The sequence below is a fragment of the Prionailurus bengalensis genome, chromosome A1 (assembly GCF_016509475.1).
Source record: "Prionailurus bengalensis isolate Pbe53 chromosome A1, Fcat_Pben_1.1_paternal_pri, whole genome shotgun sequence".
In the NCBI taxonomy this organism is placed as follows: domain Eukaryota; kingdom Metazoa; phylum Chordata; class Mammalia; order Carnivora; family Felidae; genus Prionailurus; species Prionailurus bengalensis.
Window position 1 is genome coordinate 179,313,784 of NC_057343.1, and position 13,164 is coordinate 179,326,947.

General features: G+C 41.0%; 1 protein-coding gene across 5 annotated transcripts in view; it reads right to left on the reverse strand.

Moving 5' to 3' along the window:
* The window catches only part of RANBP17 (RAN binding protein 17), a 333,056-nt gene extending 321,659 nt beyond the window's left edge, over window positions 1-11,397 (reverse strand). For 2 of the 5 annotated variants that reach the window (XM_043596085.1, XM_043596083.1), the window contains exons 1-2: window positions 11,212-11,367; window positions 2,028-2,174 (exon numbers count right to left, since the gene is read on the reverse strand). In XM_043596085.1, coding sequence (XP_043452020.1) covers window positions 2,028-2,174; window positions 11,212-11,229 — 165 coding nt within the window. In that variant the 5' untranslated portion in view covers window positions 11,230-11,367. Of the gene's footprint in view, window positions 1-2,027; window positions 2,175-11,211 lie in introns of all 5 variants that reach the window. The other 3 variants (XM_043596086.1, XM_043596084.1, XM_043596087.1) reach the window with 3 other exon arrangements.
* Window positions 11,398-13,164: the final 1,767 nt, after the last annotated feature.

The window sequence follows — 13,164 nt, forward strand, 5'->3', positions numbered from 1 at the left end:
TTTAGTTCCTGACGAGCTGACAGACCTTACTAATTCTGCTCATACTGCTACCAATACTATCCACTTATTCCAGAAGTCAATGCTAAGTTTGAAATGACTAAAGACCTCCATGAAGAGTCTGTGTGGAACTACAGGCCAGAAATATTTTCAAAGAAACTGAGAAAACACTAATTGTGTGCAACCTGAAGTGGTACCTGCGAAGACGTGTCACGAGTGGTGGTAAAAATACATGGAGCAGAAAAGGGCTTAGTTGTACAAACTTAAAAAGCTTACAAAAATGTAAGAGTCTAAAACCTATGGTTCTTCATTGTATTATTCTTCAGTAGATACTTTGTAGTAAATTATTTGAGTCTACCCTGTGTTAATGAATAGGTGGTGTAAACAGTAGGCTTCAATTCACTTTGGTGAACTTATCTTCATTCAGTTCTGTGAATTTCTGTCAGAAATAGGAGCTGCAAGTCCTGACTTGCCCACCCACCCCCTACCCACCACACACACAGTAGTTACATAGCTTAGCAGAGGTAAAGTTTTACTGCAACTTTGTTTAGCTCAGGGCTGAGACTGACATTTTCTGAAGAGAAGAACCATTTTAAACCACCACTGTTGAATGTGAAGTGGCTTTGAAAATTAGCTTTTGCAGCGAACTTGATAATGTAATTTAATGAATTCACCCTAAAGTTACAAACTTGCCTAAAAGGCAAACAGTGCTTAGTACTTATATTATAAAACTTATAATGCAGCAAAGTCATTTCATAATAACTAAACACTGTTTCAATCACAACTAGTATTAAGCTGCTTTATATACTTTCCACACCATCAAAGTTAAAAGTGGCAAGATCTCTATTCTTGGGTATGTTTTCTGAGCGCCAACTATAGTTCCAGCAGCATTTTTCAGACCCTGATGCAAGTGCAAAGGAAATTTCCATATTTTAAAATCCATTTAACTGAGGAATTGAGGAGCTTCCACCTAACCTTCAATTGGAATGGACAAATCTGCAACATAATGACATTCTGAAAGGCAAACATCAAGAGCAGTTTGAACAGAGTTCTATAAATGCCTTCTAAGTGATGAATGTGCTTAATTAAAACCATGTTTATGGACTGATATCAATACTTGGCAGTACTTATCTGTGTGAAAAGACATTTTCAAAGACAGAATATAAAAAATTTCATTACAGATCTGTAGTAACACATGAACATCAGCAATCAACTTGATGACAGAAATACTAACTTTGAACCCCAATTAGGTCAATTGTATTATCCCCAAAAGAATAATTTAATTCTTCTGAGTAGATGTGTATTACAAAATACTGCACTCAATTATTATACTGTCAGTTTCAACAATAAAATTTTGTGGAAATCTGTTTTCTCTCTTCTTATACATGTACTTACAAAATATCCTTGATTTAGCCTCTTGGCCTGCAAAACCCACAATATTTACAATCTGGCCCTTTACAGAAAAAGTTTGCTGACCTCTGTTCTAGTTCATACAGTCTCCTACTGTAGCACTACCATATCGTTCTTTATATTTACACATTTATGTCTCTCCGACTAAACTAGAAGTTACTTTGGTGCATGTGCATAAAACAAGTAGGTAGTACTAGGCCTCGTTTTACATTTAAGTATTTGCTCCATGCCTGCCGAGTGAATGGCTAAGAATCTCTAGAAGCAGGCAAAAGTTAGCATTCCTATGAATCATTCCTTCATGTTTCACAGTTAATTACAATCTGCCTCTCTCACCTGGAATTTTTTTTTTTTTAAAAAGCTCCTAATCAACTTTTAAAAAATGCAACCTTTGCCCACTACTGTTATGAGACATCAAAAAGGGCCAAGAAGAATCAAGAAATTATTTCAATTCATGCCTATTTCCACCTCTTGGCCTCTTCCCTAAGTTTGCTTTCCAGGCTTTCCAATTCTTTCTATGATTAATCTCTTTGACAGTGAAATAAACTACACTAAAAGGACATGCAGCACTATCTATCAATTATCATTGCTCACATGGTTAATCGCTGTTATCAAATACTTACTGTTCCTTGTTCTAATAAAAGTTGACACTTGCTGAGACATTCTGGGCTGTCAATAAGTTCCAGGAGTGCTTTCTCAGCCTCTATTCTTTGCGTAAGATCAGTCCCTATGTAGAGGTGAGTACATAACACTTCCAATTCAGCCAAACTCTTGAGAAGAAAAAAGAAATTAACATTTTACTTGAGTGAAAAACAAAAGTAAGGTAAATGTATTAATCACAGGACCTGAGGGATGCGAATACCATGCCTGTATTCATCAATTCAATAAATGTTTATGGGCCTATGGCTACCAACTAGGGGTCACAGTGATGAACAAAAAATCTCCTAACTCCAAATTATTTATTCATAAATTGATAGTGCTATGGTGGAAAAGTAACAGTATAGAAAGACAAGGACTTGCCTAATTGAAGGAGTATGAAAGTAGTAACAACTTTCAAATGTTACTGCCTAAAGTAGTAACATTTATCCTAAAAGGGTGAGCCAAACAAAAAAAGACTAGACAGCAGTCCAGGCCAAGAAATAGCCTGGACTATTTACCAGGGCCCAGAACAGAGCGTAATCATTTCAAGGCATTAAAAGGTCAATGTCACTGGTAGACAGCAAGGAGGAGATGCCAAAGGAAGCTAAAGACATAGGCAGGCGGGGATTATCAGATGCAAGTGGCAGATGCCATGCCAATTACATTATTTCTCAAACTGCAAGAACTTCAATGGATCCATCCATAAAAAAGCAAAGATAATTATAAATATACACTGGGGCTTCTGAACTAATGACTCATAGTGCTGCAGGCAAACTGTCATGATTTTCAGGAACTATGACCTAACCCCATGTTTTTTCTAGCAGTGTAATAACTAGTTATCATGTTGTAGCCTACTACTTTATAGGCGCAAAGAATAATTCATTCTCTTTAGAAATATAATTTCATCTGAAGATATAAAACACATGGATAAAATCTAGAGGAAAATGGGATCAGCATTCCTTCCGGCTTAAAACAATTTTTGTTTAAAGGCACTTGACAAAAACTACTTCACTTTTTTTTTTTAATTTTTTTAACGTTTATTTATTTTTGAGAGAGAGGGAGAGTGTGTGCGAGTGGGGGAGGGGCAGAGAGAGAGGGAGACACAGAATCTGAAATAGGCTCCAGGCTCTGAGCTGTCAGCACAGAGCCTGACACGGGGTTTGAACCTGGGAACGGCAAGATCATGACTTAGGCCAAAGTCAGACGCTTAACTGACTCAGCCACCCAGGTGCCCCAAAACTACTTCACTTTGAACTTGAAATAGAATTAATTCTTTGGAGAACAAAAAAAAATAAAAGGCACAGATTTCAGTACCAGTAGTCATATGAAGGTAATAGGATATTCCTAAAGAAATGCTACTTTTTATCCTTTCTGGCCTGAATTTTTATGTGGCGGCCTTACAGCTACACTAGTCCAAACATTCTCTCAAATACATATATCTTTGGCTAACAGGAATACAGGCAAAACACTGAAATGAGACTTCCTCTAGCTCTTTAATTCTTTTTCCTTCTCTCTCCTTCTTAGCTCATTTATGGCATTTTCCACTTCCTATCCAGGTCAGAGCCCAACATCCCAGACTTGAGAATTTTCTGCTAGATTGAAAGTAAAAAAGAAAGGTTTCAAATGAATAAATGAAGATAAAGGACTTCCAATGTGCCACATTTTCCACATTTCCCCCAACTAGGCTGGCCCAGCAAGCCCTCAGAGTACTGCCCCATAATGCTCATAATATTAAAATGTATAGAAAATTTATGGTTCATGAATACATACAAATATCCATATTTTCTCCAAGGATAAGAAATACAAAAACAGAAAGAGCTACCTTTTTCTCTCTCTTGGCTCATGATCAACCTTAGAAGTCTTTTCCTTCATCTAATAAATTTGAAAGGCTGAATTTTAGAGCTGGTAATAGCCACAAAATTTAATGATAAACTGATCCTGCTGTCATGCATTCATCTAGGTCTAAGAGTCTTTGAAGAAGTAGACTTTGGATTCAAAAACAACTGGGCCAGAAATAGTGACCTAACTGTTTAAAAACAAAAGGCAGCAAAATAAGTGAGACTCAAACCAATCTTACGGATTTGTTTGGAAGATGAAATGAGTAAGGGTCACATAACTTCTGGCACATAGTACTCCTTATGAAGGCTAGTTGTTTATTAATATGACTTAATAACAATATTGTACTGGGTGGAACTATATCCTTCTAAAAGATAGGTCTAGGGGCACCTGGGTGGCTCAGTCGGTTAAGCTTCTGACTTCGGCTCAGGTCATGATCTCAAGGTTTGCGAGTTCAAGCCTCCACATCAGGCTCTGTGCTGACAGCTCAGAGCCTGGAGCCTGCTTCGGATTCTGTGTCTCCTCCTGTCTCTGCCCCTCCCATGCTCATGCTCTGTTTCTCTCTGCCTCTCAATGATAAATAAATGTTAAAAAAAAAAAAAAAAAAGTCTAGTTCCTAACCCCTAGTACCTTTGAATGTACCCTTATTTGGAAATAAAGGTCACTGCAAATCATTAAAGGTCACTGCAAATCCACCATCCTGGATTTAGGGAGGGCCCTAAGTCTAATGACTCATAAAAGAAAGGAGAGGTACGTGTGAGATGCAAAGACACAGAGAGACACCAGGGAGAAGGTCATGTGAAGAAGGAGGCAGAGGCTGCAATGATGAATCTACATGCCAAAGCACGCTAAGGATTGCCAGCAGCCATCACAGAGTAGGAAAAAGGCATAGGGCAGTTTCTCCCTCAAGGCCTCCAGAAGGAACCAATACTACTGGCACATTAGTTTCAGACTTCTGACCTTCATAAGTCTAAGACAATAAATTTCTGTTGTTTTAACCCACCCAGTTTGTGGTCATTTGTCACCACAGTACTAGGAAACTAATACAAATACAATATTGATCAAATCAATGGGACCTAAGTAAATATATCTAGAAAGATTCCAGAAAGTTCTGGAAATTATTTTGTCTGTTTTGCTATACTGATTTAGAGAACTTCAACACAAAGTAAGTCTGGAGCATATTTAAATAGTATTCATTTAAATCAACAATACTACAAATTACCCCTTTCTTTCCAAAGGTATTTCTGAGTATTAACTGAAAGGCTGTGCAAGATAAAATGGGAGAGGCTTAAACTTTCTCTTACAAAAGGCTAAAACAAAGGGGCAAAAAATTGAGTCATTCTTTCACTGTAATGATAATAATGAAACACATGGCAGGCATATCAAATCTTTTTAGAGAAAAGGATACATACCTAAAGATCCTTACCCTGGTGGAAAGGCATTATCTAAACATTTAAAACACTTACAATGTGGTGAATGCTGACTGACCAAATAATCTTCTGATTAGCATTTGACTTTCCAGAGAATCTATAAAGAGAGACTTTTCCACAATGAATTAATAAATTTGCATCTTAGTTTTAAACACTGGGGCGCCTGAATGGCTCAGTCAGTTAAGTATCCAACTCTTGGTTTCAGCTCAGGTCATGATCTCACAGTTTCGTGGGTCCAAGCTCTGGACCCACGCTGACGGCGCAGAGGCTGCTTAGGATTCTCTCTCTCCCTCTCTCTCTGTCCCTCCCCTGCTCATGCTATCTCTCTCTCTCTCTCTCTCTCTCTCTCTCTCTCAAAAATAAATAAGCTTTAAAAAATTTTTAAAAACAGTGATGTCTACACATACGGTTAACATTAGAATGCCTCAGATAAATGGATCCTTTCTTGATTTGCTGACAAATCAGGTTTGAGTTATCAAAGCTCCTACAAGGCTTAATAGCAATATTAGAAGCCCATAAAAATAACTAATAGGCAGAACAAGTAGAATTGGACATCACTTAACTCCCACACAATAACTATCAAATACAAACAGACAGCATCCAACTTCCATAGCCTAAGAAACAATAACATAATTCTGCCTATAATCTAAATAAGGATCTTCTACATTATTATGACCTCATCCCTGGCCTTTGTGCTTGACATATAATTAACCCCTAAGTGATGTGACTTCTATTCCCGCACATGTATCTATCAATGGGTAGATAGTGAGAAAAACAAAAACAAAACCAGACAAAAAGAGTATATACTGGAAGGCATTATAGGAACAAAAAGCAGATGACAGGTTTCTGGCCAGGGAGGGAGGGAGAGCAGAACAGGATGGGGGAACAGTAAGAGGGATTACAAAGGAATAAAAAGAAACTTTTGGGGGTGATTGACATGTTCATTATCTTGATTTCAGTGATGATTTCACAAGTGTATACAGAAGTCAAAACTCCTGTACAACTTAAATATGTATGGTTTATTATTTTCCAATTATGTCGTACTATAAGCTGGGGGGGGGGCGGGGGGGAGGGAAAAAGAATGAACCAGAAAAATTCTACCCCAATTGAATTTAAAACTCAATTACTTCTCTGTATCTTTCCTGCTATCTGGAATTAAGCTTCTTGATTACCATTAACAGAAAATACTTTCCTTTGCCACAAATCTTTGTCTCTTCTTCCCTTTACTACCTTTTCCTGAGCATACCTGAAAGCTTATTCCAGGGTCTCTAGAAACTCTTCCTTCTACAATATATTGGGTAGTATCTGTTTTTAGAGCTTTATAGTTTACAAAAGTATTCCCATTCTTTTATTTTTCAACCCATCCTGACAAATGGGCTCCTACAAAGTACATATTTTTAGCCCACCCATTTTAAGACAAAAAAAAAAACCAAGGCTGAGAGATCAAATATATATAAGTTGCTCAAGATCAAGTATGGTGTAAATGGTCAATTTTAAGCCAAATAAATACAAGTCTATATGCCTCAAGAACATGTTTTCTCCTTACCATCCTGGCACCTTGCCACCCTTTACTTTGGCCTGCAAGGAGATAAGCAGATGATGTCCTACTCCCTACTTTCAACTCTGTCTGCTCATCATTTTTATATCTACCAATTTCTCCCTCTTGGAAAATTCAGAAAGATGCTGAAAATAACCCCAAAATGTCAGAAACTGAATTGAACATACTTCCCACAGACTTCCACTTCAAGTGTCTGTTTTCGGTTGTTTCAAAGGTCTAGACTAGGATCTAGATTCATAACCTTGACGTTAACTTTGTCACTTCTTCCTCCTTAGTCCCTCCTGTATAGTTAAAGAGTTTGGCCTTACCCAAAGAAAAGTCTGGGCTTTACCCTCAGATTCTAGGAGGTAACCTATATTATATCTGATAGGCCTATTTTTGTTCAGGTGCAAGGGGCTGGAGGGTGCACAGTCCACAGTCTTACGTTGGGGGCTGGCCACATCAGAAAGACCAGCTGTGTGTTTAAGGGTAGGAGCTTTGGATCACATGGTATTAGCCTAAAGACTGAGGTCAATCACATGGGCAATGAAAAGTCCATCGTGACCATGTAATGAAGCCCCAATAAAAAGTTCCCTGGTTTGCAATACTCAAAGCATACTGTCACACATACAGGCTGGGAGCGAAACATGTCCCAGTTAAAAGTAAAAGTTTTACTTTTAGGGACAGTAAAAGTTTTATTTTGCAACCCTCCCAGACTCTGCCCCTTGCATCCCTTCTTTTAATCAATTTCAATCTGTGTACTTTCCCAGTAATAAACTGCATGCATATGACAGCCTTCAGTGAATTCTTTGAGTCGTTTTGATAAACTATCAAATCTGAGGGTAGTTCTAGGAAACTCTCAATATGCAGTCGGTGTCAGAAAGAAGTGAGGGCAGTCTTGCAAACTATATCCTTTAAGCTTGCAGTGTAGCTTATTTCCAGGATATACTAGTTTGTTATAAAATCTTAACAATTCTTTTTAACTACAGACTCAGACTCACCTCTACAGGATATTCATAGACAACATAGCAATAGAACAGTATTTTCTAACTGTGGCCTTCAGTGCCCTGGATGTCTTCAGCAGCTTCTTTGGGAATGACAGTGGCAGCTTTGGAATCTGCCACCTACTTACCGACCCTAAGCAAATTATTTAATCCTTTAACACCTCGCATTTGAAAACGCAGGTAGTAAGATCCACCTTCCAAAATAATTGTGAAGAGTAAGACCAAACAACAAAAAGCTTAACCCAATGCCTGGCACACAACAGATTCACAATAAATTGTAAATAATCCTTTCAGTTACTGATAAATTATACAACACTATCTTGGACTTGCATCTACAGTTTTCCCATTCAAGTCCATATTGCCAGGATGATCTTTCCCAAACCTCTTTTCCATCATGTTACCAGGACATTTACAATAGTTCACAATCTCATTTAGATTAAATCAGGCAGCCTGACTGCATATTAAGAAGCATGGCCATAGTCCCTGCTTCTGGAACAATTCTGAAAGCAAAAAGATTGACAAACTGGGTACCCTAAATTTTTCCTCATGTCACTTCTTGATTCTCATCTCAATCCCTCTGTTCTATTTTTTTTTATGTTTATTTATTTATTTGAGAGAGAGAAGGCAAACAGGGGAGGGGCAGAGAGAGAATCCCAAGCAAGCTTCATGCTGTTAGCGTGGAGACCGACACAGGGCTTGATCCCACGAACTGTGAGATTACGACCTGAGCCAAAATCAAGAGTCGGACACTTAACTGACTGAGCCGCCCAGGCACTCCTCAATCCCTCTGTTCTATCTTCCTCACTCTGCTCCCAGCTCTATCTTTCCTCATTCTGCCTTCCTCCTCCCAATCTGGACTGTCTCATCTCAGATGGTAACCCAGATCCATTGCTTCCTTTGGGACAGAGTACCCTAACTCACTTACAGCTTCCTAACCAGGATGCATGTACCTTGAATGGTATGCCTGGGCTATTGATCCCTTTGCCCTCCAGGCTGCCAGGCTTTTGGCTATGAGCAATTTATGTCAATGAACCAGACCATTACCATTTTTTATGTATGCCATGATGTGAAAAAGATTGTGGAGAAGCGCCCTAACCTCACCTTACACAAGTCCACATCTTTACTCATTGCCCTAATGGCATAATTTTGGACCAGCTACCCTGGTGAGTAGGTGACAGTAAGATATTGACATGAAAGAATATAGAATTATGAGTTATTATGTCTAGTCTAACTCTACAGCCTTGGGCAAGTCACAACGGTTCTAAGATTCAGTGTGTTCAAGAATAAAACGTATATATGTATATGTATACATGTAAGTGTGTATGTATATATACATATATATATATATATGCACACCTCTCAAATTAGTTGTGGGGCTCAAAATCTACAATAAGCATGTGAAAATTTAAAATGCTAGGTACCAGTTATCATTATTAATAAATGCTCCTGGAGTTAACTGGAGAACAATATGGCCTCATATGCTGGCAATGCTTCAAACTGAGAAGTTTCAGAGTTTTTTTCTGGCTCCCAAAACTGTGATCTTTAATTGTCCATCTATACTTTCAAGCTGCTGTGAAATACATTCATGGAAAACCAATATAGGTAGTTTTGGCATTAGCAGCTAATTTTTCCAACACTCTACCTGAATCTGAAGAAGTCTTCCGGGACTGAGTGATTTACTATTATGCATCATCTTCTACGTCTGAAAACTTCCAAACTTCCACCACAGTCTTTAATTTACCCTCAAGATTTACACCTGAACTATGAACACCTGATTACCTTTTTTATAACCCCTAAGTCCTCCCTGCAAGATTTCTCCCATGAAAATTTCCCAGAGGGCATGTTTACCAAAATGGAAATAAATAACATTATGTTGACCTGGATGCCCTTAGAAGCCGCAAGGAGTCAAAAGGTAATGTGTGGGGCTCACTACTTTCTGGTCTATAAATCCTAGAGCTGTCAATTACCTGACAGGAGAATGGCTGGTTGGAAAGAAAAGATCCTTTGGAAGAAATCAATAAATAAGAAACGAGCCAGTATGACCACAGGCGGTCCAATGAAGTCTACAAAAGGAACGTGTCACATACAGACACTGTCACCACATTATGAAGCTGACTACCCCTCCAAGGACATTGCTGCCATCCACAGCCTCCCCTTCTCGCTTTCCTTTTATATGAACTTTATGCTCCAGCCAGACTTCTTGCAGAGTGCCATGTTCTTCCACAATTCTTTGCCATCATTCACATGGTCATTTTGCCTCTATACTCTGCCCTTCCTCTTCACCGGGCTAGCTCCTACAATTATTTCAAGACCCACTCGATTGCAAGTTCCCTGAGAGTAGAAATCACAGTTTTGCTAGAGCTGTCTTCAGTGCCTAGCAAAGCAGCAACTCAGTAAATAAGTGGAAGAATGGAAGCTCAAAGAAACTCAAAGCATCCCCTCTGAGAACAGCTCTGCCTCACTACTTCTCTACACACACACACACACACACACACACACCGGGTTGACGACCCATCTTCAATGTTCCCATGGTATCCTGTGGTTAGTCTTACCATATCATTTTCACATGTACAGTAATTATCTGTAAATTCTATGAGGGCAGGGATGGTAAGATGCTTTATCCCAGAACTGTGCACAGTGCTTGGAGACACGGTTGGGAAGCTCTATGTTTGTTGAATGAATAACTGGATGCATATGCCACTGCAGCCCGAGAATACGGGAGCCTTCCTACTCAAGCACGCGTCCCGTCCTTATCATCTCCACGCTCCTCGGGCACGCAGCCCCCGTTTCCTCCTCCAATAAGGCTCCCGCGAAGCACTCCTTCGCAACTCCCTACAGATACAGCTCCTGCCCGCTCTAGCCAATTAAAATCCAACCGCTGCCGCCGCTCCTGCGGCGAACCCCAGCCCCTTCGCGAGCTGCGTCCCAACCGTGTGAAGTCAGGCGATTGAGCGGCGGCCAGCGACGCCGTGGGAAGGCTGGCCCGGCCCGGCCGGGCTCCCCACCTGCCTGGGCGCCGCCAGAGCCGCCCTTCGCGCCGCGCCCCGAGCAACGAGTTCGGGCTCCCGCGCCACGGGTCCTCAGCATCCGAACCTCCCCCGAAGGGCGAGCTCCGAACCTGGCCCTGCCCCTCCACCCGCCACCCCAGAGCTCGGGCCGTCCCCTCCTCGGGCCCGGGCCCGGGGTGTGCAGCCCAGGCCAGTGCCCGAGTCTCCGACCGGGGCGGGGGCTGGGGCTACGAAGCCCAGTCAGCGGCCCCGCGGCCTCCGCCACGGTTCTCGGCCCTCAGTCTCCAGACCGCACAGCCCCGCCGGGTTCCCGAGGCGGCGGAGCGGGGACCCGCGGTGCAGAGCGCACTGACCTGGAAGTGCAGCGCCATCTTCCCGGGAGGCGGCGCCGGCCGGCCGCCCCGAGCGCCCGAGGGGAGGGAGCAGAGGCGGGCGCCGCGGAAACCCCAGCCGCCCGCGGGGTCCCTGCGCCGCTGGTTTGCTCGCACGTTCGTCGCCTCCGCCTCGCGGCCCCTGCGTTTGAAGCGCTGGACGGGGCGGGGCCTGGCGGGGCGGGGAGGGGCGACGGAGACAGCGCGGGGGGCGGTCCGGAGGGGGCAGGGCCTGCCTGGGGAAGCTGGGAATCTCAACTGCCCCCCACACGGAAGTTTCAACCGCTGCTGCCACCTCAGGTGGGTCACGACCTCTGACATCTTTCCTTTGACACAACCATGGCAACCTAACTGTCAGCCGGGACCCCTGGCTCTCTTACATCTCCCACAAACTTTATGGATCCTTAAGCCCTACAGCACAATTATTGCCCATGGCTTCAGATGCTCCCATCTCCACAACTGTTCTTGTCCCCTAACATCCACTTGCCATGACACAATCAGCCATAACTTTGACTCCTTCATGTCAACTACAGTCCTTGACCCCTGACTTCCAAAGCCCAACTTCCATTTACTTTTTAACTTTACTTGGCTTAAAATTAAACGCGTCTACATGGTGTTAAGTCAAAAGATTCTAGCTCACCTCTTACTACTTCTTGTCTATATTTCATTGAATATGGACTTGTATTTTACACCAAATGATTAGAGTGAGAATTTATTTGAACAAAACTAGATCATAGTCCCTCCTTTCTGGTGCTCTTCATTTCTTCTTGAAGATTGACATTGGGGGCATTGTACTTTAGTGTGAAAAATTAATACTTCTTATAGTTCAGGTTTACTAGTGACAAGTTCATCTTTTCTTAACATGAATCTGTCTTTTTTTCACCTATATTTTTATAGGATAGTTTTGCTGGGTATAGAATTCCATTTTGTCTTTAAAAAAATGTTCTCAGCATTAAAAAAAAAATGTCTTTCCCTTGATTTCTGGTTGCTGTTGTTTCTGTTGAGAAGTTAGCCATTAGTCTGATTGTTGTTCCTTTGTAGGTAATGCATGTCCTTCTTTCACCCCTAGCTGCTTTAACTTTTTTCTTTCTGTTTGGTCTTCAGCAGTTTGAGTATAATGTTAACTGTATGTGTTTATATTATCCTGTTTGGGATTCATAAGATTTCTTAAATATGAATTCTGATATTTTTTATCAGTGTTTGAAAATTCTCGGTTTTTCCTTAAATATTGCTTCTGTTCCTTTCTCTTCTCCTTCTGGAACTCCAGTGACAGGTATATTAGACTTTTTTGAGTATTCCTTATCTCTTATACTCTTTTCTGTATTTTTTGTATTTTTTTCTCATTGTGCTTTTTAAAAAAATGTTTATTTTGAGAGAGAGAATCCCAGGCAGTCTCCATACTGTCAGCACAGTGTCTGACATGGGGCTCAATCTCACAAACTGTGAGATCATGACCTGAGCAGAAATCGAGAGTCAGATGCTTAACCAACTGAGCCATAGAGGCGCCCCTCATTGTGCTTTAATCTGCATGTTTTTATTGACCTGTCACCCATTTAGGAGAAACTGTGTTCTGCTGCTACACACCCCTCTATTGAATTCTTAATTTGAGTTATAATATTTTCAATTCCAAAATTTTCATTTGAATTCCCCCCTTCCATACTTTAAACAGATTCTAAGGCTCTGGTGAAATTCTTTATCTTTCCTCTGTTTTCTTGAACATTATAATCATATTATTTAAAGCCCCAATCAGATAACTCCAATATCTGAATCACCTATGGGTCCTCCTGGCTTTTGGTATTTGGTCCTATTCTTAAAGCATGCCTTACAATTTCTTATTGACAATGTGGAAGAAAAATTGTAGAGGCTGTGGATGATAGCAGCTTTCTCTAAAGAGGATTAAGTTTTCTTATTGTAGATAGAATACAAGTGGATCAT